General features: G+C 35.6%; 1 protein-coding gene across 1 annotated transcript in view; it reads right to left on the bottom strand.

Moving 5' to 3' along the window:
• Window positions 1-23,537, bottom strand: part of ADAMTS20 (ADAM metallopeptidase with thrombospondin type 1 motif 20) — a 195,783-nt gene that overhangs the window by 164,461 nt on the left and 7,785 nt on the right. The window contains exon 3 of the mRNA XM_081593614.1: window positions 10,663-10,825. Within this exon, the coding sequence (XP_081449740.1) occupies window positions 10,663-10,825 (163 nt within the window). The remainder of the gene's footprint in view (window positions 1-10,662; window positions 10,826-23,537) is intronic.

The raw sequence follows: 23,537 nt of genomic DNA, 5'->3' as shown, positions 1-23,537 counted from the left end.
GCTATTGTAAACAGTGCTGCGATAAACATTGGGGTACACGCGTACAATTTATTTCTTAAACTATATGTATACTCTTCCTGACTCTAAAATTCCTGAAACAGCTTTGGCTGAAAATATACTTCTTATATGAAATATTCTTTGAAACTTTAATATTTGCTTAAGAGACTTTAAAAAAAGAAATATTAAAGGTATTTTCCAAAGTAAATATAACAGTGAAAAACTTAGAGATCTAATTAAAAGACAGTCATTAAATGAACATAAAACGTTAAAAATTAAAATTGTATGCAATATCTTAACAGTAATTAACATCTTTATTATAGACTAAATTTTTACTTACATTGCTTTTGTAAAGGCTTTTATTACGTCCAGTTTTTTTAGTTGCTGACAAAAGTGGGGGAAAAAATCAAACTCTGAAATCACTGATAGATCGAATTCTTATTTGCAAGCAGGTATTTTGTTTATCTTATGCTACACTTCAAAATTTAACAAATTACCACTTTCTAAAAGAATATTTTTGTCAATCGTACACCAGGAAGTTATTTTATATCTAGGTACATTTGTATTTAGGCAAAAGAAGTTGCAAACTGCAGATCAGATTGGAGTGGGAAGGGAGTTTTTCGCTTCAGTTTTCTGGCTCTCTTCCAAGGAAGAAAAGCCCAAGGAAGAAGCCTCCTTGGGGGAGGTCCAGAGATCTGGATGCTCTCCACATTAAACAGATGTCTGTCGCTGACCTGACCACTGGCCCAGCTCTCACTCTACCAGTAATGATCCTCACAAAGAGTGGAACACCAGCTGGGACCAGCCAAGAACCTGGCCCATCCTTGTGCAATTTTCCCCAACATGTGTACTCATTGTGAAAGTAGACAGTCTCATGTCTTGATATCTTTAAACAGAGTTGCTTTTGAATGCTGCAATTCTGAATTAGATTTTAATTGCAAATAATTAGAATCTTGCATCTTCTTCATGAGGAAAGCATCACGCAACTCAATACTAGTGATAAAAGATTAAAATTTGCTTAACTAGCGTTTGCAGTTAAGTCACGTGTTGGAAGACCAAAAGAAAACTGTAAAATGAACAATCTGGCTGATTAGTAAACTAATACTTTACATAGAAAATTTTACATTTATTGCTCTCCAAAAATTTATTGAATTATTTACTTCTTTACTTTTTGAGTAATTCTAAAAGAATATCAAGTGTATAAAATGACTATATAGCTTATATTTCATAGTCCATCATTTTAATCATTCTTTTCAATAGTATAGTTCTTCATCTTCCTTGCTCTTTTCTATGCAATAAGGGAAAAATTACAAACAAAATCCATTTATAAACATAGATGTAGAAATTCTAAAGAAAATATTAACAAAACTAGTCTGATAAGAACCCAAGCCAGATTTGCCATTTGAGAATCAAACAACTGAACAAAGAGGGGAAACATGATCACCTTGGTACATGAAGGAAAAAATGTTTTGATAAAATTCAATATCCATTCATATAAAACTTCTTTATGAAACAGGAGTTTAGGGGAACTTTCTTAATCAGATAAAAATTGATTTTTCTTCCTAAGAAAGACATGCAACATTTTGTTGCAGATATTGTGCACATCAGAAAACATCAAAAGCTTTCATTCCAAAACTGGTAATGAGGCAAGAATTTTCATCACTGCAATTTCCATTCAACATTGTTCTAGAAATCCTAGTCAGTGCAATAAGGCAAGAAAAGAAATAAAATATGGAAATAATCTTTCAAAGAAAAATATAAAACTGTCTTATATTTTCATATACAAAACCCAACAGTATAAACAGATAAACAGAATATATAAGCAGAACAAGATCAATATAAAAATTTGCCTGCATTTTTGTGTATAATAATTAGAAAATGAAATTGTTATAAATAAAATGTATACATTTTATGTATAATAATTAGAAGATAAAATTTAATTATATCACTTACAATAGTGTCAAAACTGGCTAAATACCCAGGAAGAAACCAAATATACAAGACCTCTACAAAGAAATCTAGAAGACTTTAAATGAGAAATTAAGCAGGACTTTATGGATATGTCATATGGATAGATTAGATGATAATACTGGAAAGATGTCAATGCTTCAAGTTGATCTATTAATCCATTTAAATCCAATAAAAATCCCTTTTATTCTTTTATGGAAATCAACAATATGTATATCAAGAATAGCCAAAAAAATCTTGAACAAATTTTGAATAAAATCAAGGATCTGTTGTATCACATTTCAAGACTTATAACAGAAGTATAATATTTTTAGGACTGTTTTTAGCTTTCCTTGTCTTGGCACAATATCATAAATAGGCCAATGGAAGAAAAGAATCATATCTAAAACAATCCACATATATGAACTCTTTTCAAAATAAATGTTATGCTAAATGTTTTAAATCTTTATGAAATATCTGAATTGATTTACATGAAATAAACTTATTTACACTGCTTTCAAAAGCTTTGTTGAGTTCACTATTTCTGGATTTTGACAAAAGGAATAAATCAAAGTTTGAAATGGATAAATTGACTCTTAATTTCAAAGATATAGTTTATTTTATTTTATGCTGCATTCCAAAGCTTAATGTATCATCTTTTCTACAAAAGTTTTCACCATTGACAGGATTAGTCCTCTCAAAGCCTAAGGATAGTTAATCTAAGTCTCCTTCATAATACCTTAATTTTTTGAATTTTATTCCTGAAACTATTCTGGAACCCATTCCAATTAGCACAATACTTAGGGTCACCAGCCATCTCTACTTTGCGAAATCCAATAATCAGTTCTAAATCTTCATGTTCTTTGAATTCTCAGTACATTTAGCCAATTAGTCTTACCTTTTGAAAAATCTTTTATCACTTACATTGGGACACTAATTCCTCAGCTTTTAAAATGATCTCCCTACTTTTGTCTTCCTACTTTTCTCCTCATCTCCACAACTGCTAAAAATCAACATGTCTCATTGTTCAGTCCTTGGACTTTTTCTCTTCTGCATCTAATCCATTCCCTATGCAATTTTATACAAACTTATCTTAAAACATCATTTATGGTCTGACTCCAAAATTATTATCCCAAGCTTAGACTCCTTACTAAACTTCCAACTCATATATCCCATTGCCTACCTGACTATTCTCCTTTTGGATATCTAATTAGCACCTTAAATTCAAAATATCTAAAGACTAATTTCTTGATATTCTCTTCTAATCCATGGTTTCCACAGGCTTCCCCATCTCGATAAATGACAATCCTATCTTTCCATTTGTTTAGGAAAACCAAACAAATATAAAACTTATAAATAATATGTGACAATTTTTACTCTCAACCCCCACCTTCACTCCACCTATCAGCTTGACAATTAAGATGTACACAGTATCTGTGTACATAGTTAACTTCATGGCTATTGCCCCAATTCAAGACATCATTTATCAACATGGTTACTGCAATATCCTCTTAACCTTCCTTGCTTCTGCCCTTCTGCTAGCTTTGCAGCATTCCTTACAACAATCGGAGTGATATCTTTAAAAAACAGGCTGATCAAGTCACTCCTACGTTCAAAATTCTACAGTGGCTTCCAGTGTTGAAATTATAGCCAAAGCCATTATTGTATCTTACAATGTCCTACATGTTGAGGCGGGTTCACCATGAATCTAAAACAGCTTAACTTTCAATCTCTCACTTACAAAGTCCCTTTCCAAACCTAGATGCTTTCATACCCATAATTTATTTATTGTTTTTCTTAAAGGAGCTCCCCCTTGTATAATCTCCAGGTCCCACAACCTGGATTCACCTACATCTATAGGATCTAGCCTCCCACCACCACGTTTACTTCATCTCCTTCTACCCTCTCACCCTGCTCACAGCAACTGTACTTGTACAGGCTGCTCATGGGATGAGTTATACAGCCCCAGCACCACTGTAGTGTTTGTGAAGGAGGTGCTCAAACATATATATTATAAATGAATGAACAAATGAATAAACAAATTCATGTTAAGGTCAAATTGCGACCTCATCCCCCAGAGTTACTGATGTGGAACAAGAACCAGAGTCTCCTCTCAGCAGTCAGCTCTCTTCTCCACTTATTCAGTTCAAGCTCACCCCAGAACATGGAGCAGGGAAAACCTACACACACATTTCACCACTGGACTCCTTGCGTCCCTCCTTCATTCTTCTTCTAGCACACCACAAGACAGACAGGCTTTTTATTTATTGACCCTACATCATATATTTTCTACTTCCTGCTGAATGCTATAAATGGAGTCCCCTAGGGCTAGTAATGAATGTACTACTATAGTAAAAGAGAGAGAATTCAAAAATTTCTTCCATTTTTTCGTGGCACAAATTTAAAAGTCATAACCTGAATATCATCTTGGTCTTTCTATTTGCATTCTTTCCATCACCAAAATAAAAAACTGAGAGGTGGTCAGGAAATCCAAATTTGCTAGCATGTATGCAAAATTATTGAATACCATGACAGCAGAAAAAAAATGAACTGACTGAAAATTCTGGACAGTATTACACTAAGAACAAAATTACTAGTTCTCTTACTTGTACCATAGCTTGTATTTTAGTTATTAATGTCTCAGTCCTCGACTCATTTTGTATATTTCAACACAAAGTTCAGCTACTAATTTGTTAATGTCAGAAATATTCTCTTCATTCTGTATTTATCAGTTGTTGGCATTTTCTTTTGCCAGTGCTCATAGGCACCAAACAATTTTTATAACAGCAGTATTATAACTGCCCATCTTGTGCTTCTGCACAGTTTCCCTTCTCTAGCATTTATTCACCTAACTTCTCACAACAGTCCCCAATTTCTCTTTGGATATCTATCCCCATCTATTCACTTAGTCAATACTTCCAGTTACACTCACCTGACCCTGCCAGCAGAGTGATGTGGCTGATTACATCTCTGTCTCCCAATAAAAGCAATTAATTCAGACCAAGTCAGGCCAAACAACATAATCAGACCCCATATCAGGATCTTTGTTTGACCGACTTGAGGAGATGACTCTCAATATCTACAGGATCAGTGTTGAGGTAAAGCCCAAACCCCTAATCCAGTTTATACTGACCTTCATGAGCTTTCCCTTGTTTAGACCCCAGTATTAGGTCATCCTGCTTCTGTATGGAATACTTCTCACCCTCTCCTTGTCTAACCCCTACTCTTCTTCTGGGTTTCAGATAATGAGTTATTTTCTCAAGTAAGCCTCTACAACTTTCATATCTGAGTTAGACTCTCTTTGTATGATGCCCCAAATCATCTTCTAAATGAAACTCATCTTTCATACCTATCTGTAAGCAGTACAGTTATTTTAGTACTAACAATTTCTCAACTATTTACATGGCATGTATTATAACAGTATTAGTTGCTGTGAGGAATATAAAAAATGAAATAAAATATAACCTTTTAGTTTAAGGAGCATAAACAAAGAATCTTAAAACTGAGATGTAGGATAACAGAGCAAATAAGAAATTTTAAAACAATACAAGATAGTGTTAATTATGTGCAGAATAAATAGAGCAGCCCCTAAATTATGAGACATTACAGAGCCAGAAATTCAAAAGTCCATGATCTTAATCTGACAAAATCATGGGCAGGTACGTTAACCACAGGAGACTAAGTAAGATGCTAATTATAAGTAAAATGAATAGCAACTTTTAGTAGAGTAAGAAACTATACTAAGATACAGTTAGTAAAAGAGCTAAAAACTAATAACTCCATTCACATTTTTATCTCTATAAGTGAAGAGCATCTTAAATGTCTAAATAAACTTATATTTACAGCAAAGGGATTTTTTTAAAAATTTGAGGAGATACCTCTCACTGTAGAGAAAACATTAAGGAGAAATTTCTTTAAAGAACAAGTGACTAAGAGTATGAAAGAAGCCGAAGGAAATATATGGTGGAGACAGAGCACTGAAGAACAAGTACTGCTACAATAAAGGGTAAATGGAGATGTATTCAATTCTAGCAGTGAGGCTTATATTACCGTCAAGTTAAAACACATAGAAACTTAACCAAGTTGCAAAGTGACTAAGAACACAACATGAGAAATTTCAAAACAGGAAGCATACCAATCTAAAACAAAGACAGAAAAGTTCTTAATGGAGGTGGAAGAGAAACACAGACGCACAGTGCATTTCAAAGAAGGATTACCAATTTCAGTCTCACCTCAACAGAGATTTGATGAACACATGAGGCAGAACAAGTTGACATCATAATGCCTAGCAACACAAAAAAAGCTGTGATTTTACAGCGAGAGAGAAGCAAATCTTTAACAGAAATATAAGAAGTGGTTTGGCGCTATTATATTTAAGACACAGGTGTAGTTTACTCTTCAATTAGGGGTTATAATTATGATCATTTCTTTTATACCTCGAGAAGCACAATTCTCCCCATCAATTCCCAAGTTAGTACAAAGACAACATCAAGAAAAAGACTACGCTTCAAAACTAGAAGAATGGATCATTATTCCTACCAGCAAAACATTCTCCAGTTTAAAGACAGAGTATGAAATATCTAATCCCAATACAGAGGAAGGAAGATTTTTAAAAACTGTGAAATTTTTAAGAGTGGGTAGTCTTCAGGTAGTCCTTCCTGGAAAGAACTGCTGTTACCACAGTTAAAATATGAAAGATCACAGTGACTTTCCATGATACATATTTTCAAAACGCACCTGTCAGACTGGATAAACATATCCTCTGGTTCCCAGCATGTGGGTTCCCTTCTTCATATTACATTTAAAACACAATTTGCCCAATGGGAATCATTTACTTCATTACAAGTAAAACTAGATAATACAAGACTTCATAAATAAAATAGGACTTCAAAGTTCTGGGGACTGCCACAGGCATAATAATGACAACACAAAGTAAGTATCAAAAATGGCAGACTGATCCTTCTCTTTGGAATGAATTATTTAATACATGCACATTTCACTATTATAGCAAGCAGAACACACAATTGGCAAAATAAGTCAGCTAATAAAATAATGCTATATGCATAGAACAAATAATTGTCACAGCACTACTAGGTCTTCCCCTCACAGAAAACATGTATCAGCCAAGGATGATTACAGCTCAGAATTACTCTAAGGAACAGTGATACATGACTATCTGGAGTGCTTTGAAAAGTATAGATCCATTTATATATATATATATATGGGCTTCTCTGGGGGCTCAGCAGTAAAGAATCCACCTGCCAATGCAGAAAATGCAGGTTTGATCCCTGGGTTGGAAAGATTCCCTGGAGAAGGAAATAGTAACCCACTCCATTATTCTTGCCTGGGAAATCCCATGGACACAGGAGCCTGGTGGGCTACAGTCCAAAGGGACACAGAAAGTCAGACATGACTGAGTGACTAAACAACAACAAGATATATATCTTCTATTCCATAGCATTCACAGTCTCAAAATCTTAATAGGTTGGTCAAATTTCACAGTTTTGGATTTTTCTTTTCTTGGGATGAAACTGAACTTAAGAACATTGCTAGCATAATAAGATGAAGAAGAGCCGCTTAAGCAAATAAACTACTTTTATGAACTTCAGAATGCTGATTAACAAATCAAAAAAGAAAACCTGAAGGCTGAGGTAAATAATCTGCTATTCAAATATAAATCAAACTTCTCTAGTTAACCGAACAGGAGTTTAAAAAGTAATACTTGTTAAGTTTGCATCATATAGCATATGCTTAATTTCAACAGAAATTTGAACACCAAAAACCTACAGGCTTCCTTTGGGGAGTGCAGGTAAAAAGGGCGATGGGAGAGAGAGTAACTTTGGATTCAGATGCACTGAATCTAAGATGCCCTGGGACATCCAAGAAAACACTGGCATCCGGCAGTTGTAACCTTGAGATTTCATCTTAGGACAAGCTGAAGATGAACATGTTTAAGTTCTGTATCATTTAAATTAGTAGCTAAAAATTAGAGAAGCACAAAGAAAATCACATAGACTATATAAGAAGTGGTATAAAGTGGTGGCCAAGAAGTGCATTTTTAAAAAATGTTTAACTTAGAAGATGGGAAAGCAATAACAACCAAGAAGAGAAATGGGAAGAAAGGTAGGAAAGAAAAGGACACTGAGAGGAGAGAGAGAGAGAAGTGATGGCAGAATGGGAATAAGGCTCACCCAGCCTCCCAAGGAACACAGACCAGCTCTGATCTGCCTTGAAGAGTAAGCAATGGCAGAATCACACTTAACAGAATCCAGAGGGTTATTTTCATTCCTATCAATCTTTTCAGGGTTTCCCTCCCCCTTGGGTTTTAATTTTGTTACTGTGTGGTTGTTTGTTCATCTCATGGGTTTTATGAGCTTATTTTGCCATTTCCACTGGATTTTACTTCTAACATGTCTGATATCTACCTGGAAACCTGGCATCCACAATGGCTAAGGTTCAGCTACCAAACATAATTCATATGGCCACATGATGAAATCTGATGTAAGAAACAATTTAATCCGTCAAGACTGAAGCGACTATGAATTACAGCATTTTAGAATTTTAAATAAATTTAAATCAATAGAAATATGAGAAAAAATGGCTTTTCCTTTTCCAATTAATTCTTTTGGTTCATAAGTTAAAGCTTTAGGCCTACCTACTTGAAGAATTCTCCTCAATGAGGGTTCACCTTTAGAATATATAAGATCCTGCAAGTATTACAGAACAGCAGTGTGTGAACTGGGGATGAAGAAAAAAACCTTTGATAACATTTTACTAATGACATTTACAACTCTCCATTTTACTAACAGGATGATGATTAGCAGCTAATTATTTAGGCCATTAACTGATTGCCTTTTTAGTGGTTAAAAATATGTATGTTAATTATACCTAAAAATGTAGGTAATTTAAGAATTGAAAAGAATGATACTACTTTAGCATTTTAGTAGATAAAAATTTTGGGAAAATATATCGTGATTAAAAGAAAACTAAAACTCATAGCTTTCTATTTGCTTGTTATTTGTAGTTTTTATAATAAATCTAATTTAGTACAAGTTTTTTTTTTTTTTGCTTTTTTAAACAAAAGGGCCTGGCTTTTCTTGAACCATTCTCTTTCTGATAATGAACAGATTGTGAATGCAAAACCCTGCATATCATTATGTGAAACATTTATGCATTCAGAGTGTCTATTTGGTGGCTTTCTTCTTAAGAAGCTAAACAATTCATTAAACAAGCTGCTCGTGAATGGCGGATCAGAACAAGCATCAGCTGCCTTCCGTAGAATTCTATTGTAGAGCCGTACCCAAGTGTGTTTTCTTTGAAGCCATAAAATGAAACCCTTATGCTCATATTAAAAGCACAAGAAAGGCATCTATTATGTCAATAGGTTTAAAACACGGCCTTAGACACAGTGAGAACCACTCCAAAATGGCACTCATATAATAGCAAAGGTTAAGAAGTGCATTCCCAGGGAAAACCTTCAAAGGCCTACATATCATTATATCCCCAAACAGATGGCATTGCAGTGTTTGGAACCATAGTTCACGGACACCTACAATCTCAAATAAATCCTTTCTAATCCCACTCTTGTCTAGATTTTATACTTTGATGGTAAGTGCAGGTGCTTTTCACCATTCTTCATAGAGTGACATAAAATGATAAGATGAAGATTCATGTATATTATAAGGACACAGCTCTTAATACAACTTCTATGCAATATACAAGTATTCTACAAGCAACAGAATTATATTTTATAGAAATCATCAATTCCTAAGTTCTAAACCATGAATAATCTTCATTAGTTTGAATTTTACAGGAAAAAAAGAGAGGAACATACTTCTCTCATATATTGCTGGAAATAAAAATTGATTAAAAAAAAAAACACTTTGCAAAATAATGTGGAATTCTCTACTATCAATGTGTATACTCTGGATGGACTCAAACACAGGAGATGAGGATGAGAATTTTCAGAGCAGCATTTTTTATAGTAGCAAAAAACTGCAAATAACCCATAAGCTCATTGACAGGAAGATGGATATATAAACTGTGATATATACCCTGTAATGAAAATGAACAGCTGCTACATGTACCAACAGGGACAACCCTTAGAAACAATGCTGAGCAAAAAAGTCCCAGAAAACTATCTGAAATATTTCCTTTATGCAAATTTAAAAGTATGTCAAGTTGAGCAACATGTTATTGTTACTAAGGTTCAGTTTTTTCAATCATTTAAATTCTGCTGAGAAAAATCATACTACTTTCACTAATAGATTAAAATAAAAAATTTCTGATTCTTTGTTACAAATCTCAAATACAGTGGACTCTGAACACAGGTTAGAATTGCACAGGTCCACTTTTATGTGAGTTTTTCTCACTAAATATATACTACAGTACTATGCAATTTATGATTGGTTGAATCCATGGATGTGGAACTGCATATAAGGAGCATTAACTGTAAAGTTATACATGAATTTTCAACTGGAAAGGGGATCAGTAACCCTCACATTTTTCAAAGGCCAACTCTACTGAATACTTTTTTGAATGTAAACTTAATGTACAACAAAATTGCCTATAGATAATTTCTAATGGATCCCTCAGGTCAAGAAAATTTGTTTAAAATATCCATACGTCAAAATTTTAAGAAAATACATAAATTCTAAACTAAAAAAGATAAAAATAATATTACAATTTTATCATAAAGAGTTTTACTTCACAGTTTACCTGAAACATCACAAGGCTTGTGAGACTGCAGAAAATAGTTCCTCTTTAATTCCTGTCTATATATAAGATGTGGCTTGTTATGATCCTCTTCATGTTCACTCCCATCTGCCTTCATTATAGGTTCTAAGAAATATTCACCATCATGTGCTTTAAAGGTTCCCATCTGGAAATAAAGAAAATAAAAATTAATTTTCTTCTGTCACCAAGTAGAAAAAGTGTGCTGTCCCAAAGGTTAAAATGAGGGCACAGAACAAGACAGCAAGGAGTTCATTCACTAAAGTCATCAACTGAACATAATGTTTCCTTTCCTGGCTCACGTCTTCTTCTTATGTGTAAAGTCACGGAGAATGAATAATATTCCAATAAACAGAGTTGAAATGAATGACAGGCATTCCAACTATAAAGAAGAGCATAGGCAACAGAATCAAAATGGCCAAAAGCTTAGCACATTCTAGAAGTGAGAATGCCTGTTTGGCTCGGTCTATGTAAGGTAATAGTGTGAGATAAGACTTAAAAGGAATGCTAGGGTCAGATAAAAGATCTTGAGTGTGATGCCAGCAATCTAAAGTTTGTTAGAAGTTGAGAGCCATTGAAGAGTTTTCATGAAGACCTGTCTCCTGAACTCTAGAATGCAATATCCAACTTGCTTTTTGACATCTCCACTTAGATCAACAGTAGCATTCTCAACCTCAACATGTCCAAAGCCAAACTCTTTATTTTCAGTCCAAACCTGCTATTCTTCAATGCTCCCTCTTTCAGTAAGTGGCAACAGTATTATTCAGACTGCTTCAGACAAAAGTCCTTAGAGAAAAATGAAGGATGCCTCTCTCTCAAATCTCACATTCAATTCATCTGCAAATCCAAATGGCTCAACCTTCAAGATATAATTGAAATCCAACCACTTCTCCCAAATTTTACCACTATATCCATGAACTAACCTTACTTTCTCTCCTTCCTGAACTAAATCAATAGCCCTCTACAGTCTCTATGGAGGAGCCACAGTAATTTGTCTTTAGTCGAGATCATGTTGCTCTCAAAAAAGAACAAACACAAAAAAGTATTATAACTTTTCAAATCATTCAGTAAGATCCAAATTCCTTATCATGGTCCACAATGTCCTGCACGATCCGTCCACCCCTTTCCACCACCCTATCCCTCCAAACACACAGACAACCAAGAGCTCTGACTTCATCTTCTGCTCTTCCACCTTGGTTCATTCTAGAGCTCCATTCCTGATGTCTTTGCTATTCTTTAAACATGACAAGTATTCTCCTAGCTCAGGACCTATGACTTACTAAGCCTGCTTCAGGCGCTTTTCCCAGCTGGCTCCCTCTATGACTTATTTCAAGTTCCTGCTCAACACTCATGACCCTATATATTAAAATGTTACCCAGCCTCCTATGCCTATCCCCACTATCCAGTTTCATTTTTCTCTATAATGCTTATCACTACCTGATAGATTATTATTTATATGTGTTACTTGTCTGACACCATCCACCAAAATATAAGTCCATGAGAGTAGAGCTTTGTCTGTCTTCTCTGCATTCCTGTCATGTCTGTCACATAGCATATTGGATAATATATATTAAATGAATGACTAATATTGTAGGCAATAAAATTTAATCTAGTGACACTGTATGCTAAAATACTATATTTATAAGGTAGAAGCTATAGCCCAGAAGGGAGGTAACAAAACCTAAATTACGGTGACAGTGATGGTACAGCAGCTGGAAGAGAAAGATTACATGATGTCAATGCCTAAGGAAAGCAGAAAAACAGACAGTAAGAGGAAGAACTTATGACAGAGATAGCTTTCTGGGAAAATATTATTTACCAAAATGACTCCAGAAATGCTAAAAATCCAACAAACCTCTTTACTACCAAACAATAGAAAAAGATATCAGAGTTATATCATAGAAACTCCTGGCCTTGATAATTTCATAGAGGAATTCCACCAAACCTAGCAAGAGCAGATAATTCCACTGTTGTTTGCACTGTTTCAAAATATGAAAAAAAAACACTAGTTATTTTTATGAATAATGTAAACACATGGTAAAACCTAGTTAAGACAGCACAAAAACAAAACAACTACAAAAAAAACAAAACAAATATAGGACAAGCTCACATAGGACTATCAAGCTAAAAATGCTAAATTATATGAGTAAACAAAAGTCAGTAACATGGGAAAATGACCAGATGGAGTTTATCATAAGAATATAACTATGGTTCAACATTGAAAATCTTAATTCATCATAGCCACTTACACAAATGTGAAAAATAGTCACAAGCTTTTTGAAAAATGTCAACATTCTTGATTTTAAAAACATCAATAAATATAAGTAGACAGATGCTCCCTAAACAAGATAAATCCTATCACAGCCCAAAGACAGTATCATGAATAACAATGATATATGCAAGGCACTCCCACTTGGGTCAGGAATACAAGGACGCCCAGTATCACCTGTTCCAGATAACAAAATTAGATAAAAGATTAGAAACAAAAAATTGGAAGAGTTAAAACTGTCCTCTTCATCAATGTACACCTTAACAAATAAGAACTGCAAAACTACTATAAAAACTAAGTGAATTTAGTGACAGAATATATAGATTAAATAGTATTCACATATATAAAAAACAATGAGAAGATACTACAGAAGAAGCAATCCAATTTACAAATGAAATATGACCCAGCAACACCACCACTGAGCATATACACTGAAAAAACCATAATCAAAAAAGACACATGTACACCTATGTTCATAGCAGCACTGTCTACAATGGTCAAGACATGGAAACAACCTAAATGTCCATCGACAGATGAATGGATAAAGAAGATGTGGTACATGTATAATGGAATATTATACAGCCATAAAAAGAAATGAATTTGAGTCAGTTCTAGTGAGGTGGATGAACCTAGAGCCTGCTATGCAGAGTAAAGAAGTCAGAAAGAGAAAAACAAATACAGTGTATTAACACATATGTATGGAATCTAGAAAAATGATATTGATGAACCCATTTGCAGGGAAGGAATGGAGATACAGATGTAGAGAATGGTCTTGTAGACCTAGTGGAGGAGGGAAATAGATCTCTTTCTCTAGTTTGGTGAAGCTAAATCATAGAGGACAGGCATTTATCATAATCTCAGTAGCTAATTCTGAAATATACAGCAGATATCATTCATATACATTTATCATTTATTTCCACCTAACAATAACCCTGGGGCAAGTTATTATTATCCCTACTTTACAGGTGAGACAAAGGAGTAACAGTGAGGTTAAGCACCTTATCCAGGTCTTACACCTAGTAAGTAACAGGATCAAGGTGTGAACCCAGGTAGCCTGGCTCCATACTTTGTGCCTTAATACAGTGCACTGTGTTAGTGATCGAACATCAATTCTGATAAACCCACAAAACAGCTGGCAAATATTGAAAGAGCAGGCAGAGGTCGACGGACTAGACATACAGAGGTAAATGTGACAAAATCTCTGCTTTCAAAGAATTCATACTTATATAGGAAAAGACAGATTAAAAAATGCAATATGCCTGGTGGTAATAAGTGCAATAAAGAAAATAAAATAAGGCATGGAGACAGAATCCCAGAAGGTGTGGGGATGGAGGCACTCTGGGCTGAGGCTGGAATGAGGAGGTAGCCATGGAAAACTCTGGGAGAACACTGCAAACAGAAGAACAGTGACTGAAAGGCCCAGTGATGGGGAAAAGCTTGGCACGTTCAAGTGACAGAGAAGAGTGAGGCTGAAGATTTGCAAACAAGGGGATACACAGCAGAAGCTCAACAGGCAGGAACCAGCTGTACTCATTACATTTGACAGTGAAAAGCACTCGTCACGCCTCCAAAGACACAAATATACATTTACCTATAAGTAAAACTTGGTAAATTTCCAGTTAGAAAAGCATATTTCTGTGAAGAGCCAATTCAGAAATGAATTACTCAATTATGGATGCTATGACAACTACAGTTTTCGTGAATGAGGCTTCATTTCCATTTCTTAATTATAATATCCTTAAATTATTTAGGGATAATAACTTTGAAATTGTTGCTTTAAATTTCATTGTTAATAACATATTTAAATCACTATTTTAACCGAATAGTCACTCAAAGCTATTTAAATGATTCAGGCAATTATAGTCATAAATTCTTCTCTACATTCATAATTATTACCACACCAAAGTAACCAAGTCTTTACTATTTCTACAGTTCCAAAATCTAAACCATTGCCTGAGACATAGCAGGCACTCAACACATATCTATAGAAATAAACATTTTTGTAACATGGTAATGTATCTGATTTCCCCACACCATATACACATTACTGATCTTTTATTTTTCTCTCTAATATTTTTAAGTTAGCATGATTTATTTCAATGTTAAAAATTTAAATGTTCAGGCATTTTTGGTAACATAATGTGCAAATATATTAGGAATACACATTTTAAAGGCTTAATATAAAGGAAACTTCATCAGACATATGGACATTCTATAGAGTAGAAAAGATAACATATATATATATAACAAATTCATCTATTTCTTAGTATATTATATTCTAGCATATTTTATTCATTCTACCAGTGCTTTTTTTCAAACACAACTACAAATCATTTATTTTCAATGCATACCAGAATTCTAGCTTTCTTTGGCTTCCCAGAAAAATAATTAACTATACTTAGAAGTAACAGACTATTTCTGAAACCTGAGTAAATGGACCCATAATGAAAAATCACTTCCTGCCTATTTTAAAAAGCATGCTGAGGAGGGAAAATGTGATAGCATCCTGGTAAAAGATACAAATAGACATGAGGCGGCTTGTTACTCATCCCAAAAATGTTTTGAATAATGTCACATTTTTCCCAAGCAACGCTGAAAATATCCATATCTTGGAAACTTTTTTATATTCCTTTTGGATCAAAATTTTACTGTGGGGTACTTCAATGGTAATGTTCAAATAAACCCACACACAGGTCCAACTTTCATTCTCGTGTGAAAGGTGAATATAGTTGTATCAAGTCTATTAGTACCTCCTGGAGTCATGCTGCTGCTGCTAAGTCACTTCAGTCATGTCCAACTCTGTGCAACCCCATGGACCAGATTCTTCTCTTCATAGAATTCTCCAGGCAAGAATACTGGAGTCAATAGCCATTCCCTTCTCCAGGGGATCTTCCCAACCCAGGGATTGAACCCAGTCTCCTGCATTGCAGGCTGTTTTCTTACCAACTGAGCCACTAGGAAAGCCCCTAGAATACTATCCTGCTAACAATAAAACTGCTTTTATAACTCAAACGTCTTCTCTTCAACAAAATTTCATGTTTTAAAAGAATTAGTTAAAGAAAAAAATAATTATCCTCAAAGGAGTTTACCTGTATTTATCAGTGAAGGAAGTATTTTACTTCCAACAATTTTCCTATAAACCACTCCACTGCAGAGGACTTTCTGCACAAATAATAAAAATATTAGAGCTTTGCCTAATTTAAAGGCTCCTAACAAAGCACTTAATTTTTTTTTTAAACTTGGAAAGGAAACTGGTAAGGCATTGGAAGACTTTATACAACAGGTGGCTCATAGAATTATATTTAGAGCATGCCATATTTTTAGCAACTGTCTATGTACAGAGAGTCACTGCAACTTGATTCATGAGAAATGCCAATCACATTCCAAATTCTTCCTTTTGATGACCATTAAAAGCAGAATAACTAGCTTTCACTTGAACAAGGGGTTGCAGATTTCTTGAAGCAATAATCTGCTACTTGCCACACTGTTTTGAAAGGCAGTAAGTGATTATAAAACAAGTTCTAATTTGCTCTCACAGGCGAAAGTTTTTATGTTTAGAGGATTTTCATACAATTGTTTTTCCAAAATGTTTCTATTTCACTACTGTGACATTCATTCATACATATTTTTTTCTAATAACATGGCAAGCACATGTACTGCAGCCACAAACAATAACGTACTCTCAGATTTTATTAAAGGGTAAAAACAACAAGCACAAAATATAAACCATTTGGACTCTTCTCCCAAAATCTTACAGCTAATCACATTAACATTGGCAACTATAGAACTAGTTCAAAATGAAGTACTGTTGAAAAGACAATTAGAGCCAATATTGAGAATATATTTTAGTAACAAATTGCTCCCAACTATTAATAAAATCGGATTTTTATTTAAGGATTGAATCACTGGTAATTAATATCATGAAGTCAAAACATCTAGCTTCTCAATCTTTAATCATTAAGTGATATGAAAATCACTTTGACACTATTTGTAATAAGGAAGTCTGAATCCTCGGTTTGCACTCATGGAATCTTGGGCAAGCCACTTCATATCTCAAACCTCAGTTCCACAACTTGTAAAACAAATAATTCTATCTATCTAACTTCCTTAGAAAAACAATGTGTGTTAAAATGATGTCACTGGGGTTTCCAGGTGGCACTAGAGATAAAGAACAGCCTGTCAATGCAAGAGACATAAGAGACGTGGGTTTGATCCCTGGGTCTCAGGAAGATCCCCTGGAGGAGGGTATGACAACCCACTCAGTATTCTTCCATGGAGAATCCCATGGACAGAAGAGCCTGGAGGGCTACAGACCATAGGGTCAAAAAGAGTCAGACACAACTGTAGAAACTTAGCATGTTCCAGCACCTAACTTCCTTAGAAAGGCAGTGTGTGTTAAAATAATGGCAATAACTGTTTTGAAAGTGAGTACATTTTGACACAGGATGGAAAAGTCTCCATTAAAACCACAAATGTTACAGCCACTCTTTTTTATTCTAAACAAAGTATAACTGTTATGTAATAAAAGATGATAAAGATTAACTCTGAGATTTATCTTTGTTTTAGGGTGCTCTGTTCAATGCAAAAGACTTTTCCCCTGACAGCTCCTCATTATTACACCAATAATCATGCCTAGGAAATGGTGTATTATACACAAGCACACACTGAATGAATGAACAGATGATAGGAAGAACATGTAACTGGATGCAGGAGCCTAAAGCAGAAAATTCATTGCAAAGTTTTTGAAAAGATGGGTCTTCTCTCCTCTGGTTCAGTTCAGTAACACAGTCATGTCTGACTCTTTGCAACCCCATGAACTCCAGCACGCCAGGGCTCCCTGTCTATCACTAACTCCCGGAGCCTAAACAAACTCATGTCCATTGAGCCGAAGATGCCATCCAACCATCTCATCCAATCTTGTCCCCTTCTCCTCCTGCCCTCAATCTTTCCCAGCATCAGGGTCTTTTCAAATGAGTCAGCTCTGCATCAGGTGGCCAAAGTATTGGAGTTTCAGCTTCAACATCAGTCCTTCCAATAAACACTCAGGACTGATCTCCTTTAGGATGGACTGGTTGGATCTCCTTGCAGTCCAAGGGACTCTCGAGAGTCTTCTCCAACACTACAGTCCAAAAGCATCAACACTTCAGCACTCAACTTTCTTTATAGTCCAACTCTCACATCCATACATGACCACTGGAAAAACCATAGCCTTGACTAGATGGACCTTTGTTGGCAAAATAATGTCTCTGCTTTTTAATATGTTATCTAGGTTGGTCATAACTTTCCTTCCAAGGAGTAAGCATCTTTTAATTTCATGGCTTCAGTCACCATCTGCAGTGATTTTGAAGTCCAAAAAAATAAAGTCAGACACTGTTTCCACTGATTCCTCATCTATTTGCCATGAAGTGATGGGGCCAGATGCCATGATCTTAGTTTTCTGAATGTTGAGTTTTAAGCCAACCTTTTCACTCTCCTCTTTCACTTTCATCAAGAGGATCTTCAGCTCTTCTTCACTTTCTGCCATAAGGGTGGTGTCATCTGCATATCTGAGGTTATTGATATTTCTCCCGGCAATCTTGATTCCAGCTTGTGCTTCATCCAGACCAGCGTTTCTCATGATGTACTCTGCATATAAGTTAAATAAGCAGGGTGACAATATACAGCCTTAATGTACTCCTTTTCCTATTTGGAACCAGTCTGTTGTTTCATGTCCAGTGCTAACTGTTGCTTCCTGACCTGCATACAGGTTTCTTAAGAGGCAGGTCAGGTAGTCTGGTATTCTCATCTCTTTCAGAATTTTCCACAGTTTATTGTGATCCACACAGTCAAAGGCTTTGGCATAGTCAATAAAGCAGAAATAGATGTTTTTCTGGAATTCTCTTGCTTTTTTGATGATCCAGTGGATGTTGGCAATTTGATCTCTGGTTCCTCTGCCTTTTCTAAAATCAGCTTGAACATCTGGAAGTTTACGATTCACATACTGCTGAAGCCTGGCTTGAAGAATTTGGGGCATTACTTTACTAGTGTGTGAGATGAGTGCAATTATGTGGTAGTTTGAGCATTCTTTAGCATTGCCTTTCTTTGGGATTGGAATGAAAACTGACCTTTCCAGTCCTGTGGTCACTGCTGAGTTTTCCAAATTTGCTGACATATTGAGTGCAGCACTTTCACAGCATCATCTTTCAGGATTTGAAATAGCTCAAATGAATTCCATCACCTCCACTAGCTTTGTTCATAGTGATGCTTCCTAAGGCCCACTTGACTTCTCATTCCAGGATGTCTAGCTCTAGGTGAGTGATCACACCATCATGATTAACTGACTCATGAAGATCTTTTTTGTACAGTTCTTCTGTGTATTCTTGCCACCTCTTCTTAATATCTTCTGCTTCTGTCTGCTTCTGTCAGGTCCATACCATTGCTATCCTTTATTGAGCCCATCTTTGCATGAAATATTCCCTTGGTATCTCTGATTTTCTTGAAGAGATCTCTAGTCTTTCCCACTTTATTGTTTTCCTCTATTTCTTTGCATTGATCACTGAGGAAGCCTTTTTTATCTCTCCTTGTTATTCTTTAGAACTCTGCATTCAAATGGGTATATCTTTCCTTTTCTCCTTTGCTTTTCACTTCTCTTCTTTTCACAGCTATTTGTAAGGCCTCCTCAGACAGCCATTTGCTTTTTTGCATTTCTTTTTCTTGGGGATGGTCTTGATTCCCGTCTTCTGTACAATGTCATGAACCTCCATCCATAGTTCATCAGGCACTCTGTATATCAGATCTAATCCCTTAAATGTATTTCTCACTTCCACTGTATAATCATAAGGGATTTGATTTAGGTCATACCTGAATGGTTTAGTGGTTTTCCCCACTTTCTTCAATTTAAGTCTGAATTTGGCAATAAGGAGTTCATGATCTGAGCCACAGTCAGCTCCCGGTTTTGTTTTTGCTGACTGTATAGAGCTTCTCCATCTTTGGCTGCAAAGAATATAATCAATCTGATTTCGGTGTTAGCCATCTGGTGATGTCCACGTGTAGAGCCTTCTCTTGTATTGTTGGAAGAGGGTGTTTGCTATGACCAGTGAGTTCTCTTGGCAAAACTCTATTAGCCTTTGCCCTGCTTCATTCTATACTCCAACGCCAAATTTGCCTATTACTCGAGGTGTTTCTTGACTTCCTACTTTTGCATTCCAGTCCCCTATAATGAAAAGGACATCTTTTGGGGGGTTTAGTTCTGAAAGGTCTTTTAGGTCTTCATAGAATTGTTCAACCTCACCTTCTTCAGCATTACTGGTCGGGGCAAAGACTTGGATTACTGTGATATTGAATGGTTTGCCTTGAAAAGGAACAGATATCATTCTATAGTTTTTGAGATTGCATCCAAATACTACATTTCAGACTCTTTTGTTGACTATGATGGCTACTCCATTTCTTCTAAGGGATTCCTGCCCACAGTAGTAGATATAATGGTCATCTAAGTTAAATTCACACATTTCAGTCCATTTTACTTCACTGATTCCTAGAATGTCGACGTTCACTCTTGCCATCTCCTGTTTGACCACTTTCAGTTTGCCCTGATTCATGGAACTACCATTCCAGGTTCCTATGCAATATTGCTCTTTACAGCATCAGACCTTGCTTCTATCACCAGTCCCATCCACAACTGGGTGTTGTTTTTACTTTGGCTCCATCCCTTCATTCTTTCTGGAGTTATTTCTCCACCGATCTCCAGTAGCAGATTGGGCACCTACCGACCTGGGGAGTTCATCTTTCAGTGTCCTACCTTTTTGCCTTTTCATACTGTTCATGGGTTTCTCAAGGCAAGAATACTGAAGTGGTTTGCCATTCCCTTCTCCAGTGGACCACATTCTGTCAGACCTCTCCACCATGACCCATCTGTCTTGGGTGGCCCCACATGGCATGGCCTAATTTCATTGAGTTAGACAAGGCTGTGGTCCATGTGATCAGATTGGCTAGTTTTCTGGTAGCATTCTTTACTCCCAACTCCACAGGACAATTCCAGATCTCCAGTGTGAACATGAGAGGAAACACTGCTGATACTCACCGAAAAAGACAATGCTCTAACCATGTCCTGACCCATGAGGATTAAGAATATAAGACAGACTCTGGATCCATCTACCCAAGATTTATGCAGCCAAATGACTCAGCTATAAACAGTGTCCCAGCGACATCACTAACAAGGAGTAAATTCTGTATCATTTCTCTTTCCTGGAGGCACTGAGATGTGTTTGAAGTCACGTGGACTCACTAGACGTGAAGAGAACTGTCAAAGAAATGGCCATATTCTTGTGGGGTCTGGGTAGTGGTCCTCAGAAAAGTCTCTCCCAACCTCTTACTAAAATATCTGTGAAGACATATGGCCTAAAGTCATTACAACAAATTATAAATTTAAAACAATAAGAAATGATGAAGAACTACTCCATAGATGTATAATGGAAAGATGTTCATGATCTACTGTCAAAACATTATAAAGCAGTATTACTTAACAAAGATTTATATGTAAGTAATATATATATAATAGCTAGAAGGACACATATTGTATACCTGCCAGACCATCTGTCATATTTACAGCATGTATTTTCCTAGTTTCACTTTAAAGTTTCAATTTATTTACAGTTATTCTGATTATGGTGCTCTTCAATTATTAAGTAAATATCATCTTTATCACACATTATGTCTCCCTTCACATTTTTCTCTAACAATTATACAGTAAGTTTATTCTATCAATACTTCTTTAATACAGTTGGAATTTGGTTTACCAGTAAGATAAGAACTCAATATTTTGCTTCTCTTCATAGAAGAGTCTTAGAATTCACAGATTTAATGTAAATGCCTTTTAGGCTTTGATAACTGTCACAGGAAACTAATTTGAAGCAATTATCAAAACTTGACTTCCCATCACAAGTCAACCTGGTTTTCGAGATTACATTGTCCAAGATACATGAGCCTAGACTAAAGAAGCCCTGGACACTTTCATTGTAGAATAATCTACAGACCTTCAGAACTATCCCAACATTCTGTAGGAAGTTAAAATTTGAATTACAGTCATGCTGTATATTGGGTTGGGGGTGGTGCAGATAATTTACCTTTTAATTCAGTAATTGCTAAACCACAAGGAGCCACATCTGAACTTTATGGCCAAGACTGTGCATTACCCAGAGATCCTGCATATGAGCAGAAACAGTGCCCCTGAAGGCTTGTCTCCTTATATACAATATAAATATGTTTGAAGTGTAAGAAGAGAAAAGCAAAGGTATACTTGGTGAACAGAAAAACAGCTTACAGTGAAAAGTGTTGGTGATCACCAGAATCTACTGTCCTCTCTTCCTCACGGGCATAGCGCCATCCCTCATTTTCTAGCCCCTGACATCTAGGCAGAGCCAGGCAACAAGTTTTCATCAACAAAATATACATAGAACCGGTGTGTGTCACCTTTGGCCTGAGGGAATCAAGAGGTTAGGTATGCCTTTCCAAATCTGTTACTATGATAATAAAGCATTTATGTAACTCATGAATATTTTTAATTAATAGATTTACTGCTGTTGTAATAAGGACATGACTGTATGTCGTATGTAACAGTGGCTAGTACGTAAGAAAGGACTGATAAGGATAGGTTGAAAAGAATGATCTATTTTTTCCTCTAAATATTAGTATGAAATGGACAGCTTGTTAGCATTATTTTATGGGAAACAGCAGTTACAGGATAAACAGAAATAAAGCCACAAGTAACAAAGGTGCAGTGTAAGCCCATATAAGTGTTAGTCTTTCAGTCAAGCCCGACTCTTTGTGACCCCATGGACTGCAGCCCATTAGGCTCCTCTGTCCATGGGATTTTCCAGGCAAGGATACTAGAGTGGTTTGCCATTTCCTTTTTCAAGCCATATAAATGAAGTAATGAATGGAACACAACTAACTTGGATATCTGAAAAAGATTCAATCTATATGAAAAAATTTTTAAATATGTCCAAGTATTTCAACTAAAATTGATAAAATAATTTTCTTGCACTGAATTCCAGAAAAGAGTTAATCTAATTACCTGGAACATATAAATAAAAGTTGCTTCAGACCATTCATTCAAGTACTGAACATTTCTAGATGCTATACTGGGTGCTAAAGTAAACAGGACTATCATTCTCTTACTTAAAATCTATAAATGACAGAAACATGGACAAATAACCACAATTTCACATATGATGCATATAAAGTCTGGTGGTGGAATGAAGGTAGGCCTGGTCAGCTCTTCCTAGAGAAGATCAGGGCAAAGAAAGGAAAGCTCAGGATGGCTCTGGTAAAATGAGCAGGAGTTTTAGGAAAAGGACATTCTAGACAAAGAGAAGGGTAAATGTGAATTTAAATCCTTCTGAAGATTAAAGTAAACCTATGGTAAAATCAAACAAATGTTTCTAGAATAAGTATCTCTTTCTTGCCACCTCCTCCTGGTATTGACTTTCTTGGTTAATGGCTACAGGATCACTCAGTCATTTAAGTCATGAGTCATTAGAACAATATTTTTCGACTGCTCTTCTGGTCCAAAATTCTAATAGGTCTCCTACAAGGTTGTGTAACTTCAGCACCA

Source organism: Giraffa tippelskirchi, chromosome 4 (assembly GCF_054371585.1).
Source record: "Giraffa tippelskirchi isolate mGirTip1 chromosome 4, T2T-mGirTip1v1.2.pri, whole genome shotgun sequence".
Lineage (NCBI taxonomy): Eukaryota > Metazoa > Chordata > Mammalia > Artiodactyla > Giraffidae > Giraffa > Giraffa tippelskirchi.
The sequence above is the reverse complement of the archived record's forward strand: the minus strand, read 5'-3'. Positions and strand labels throughout refer to the sequence as shown.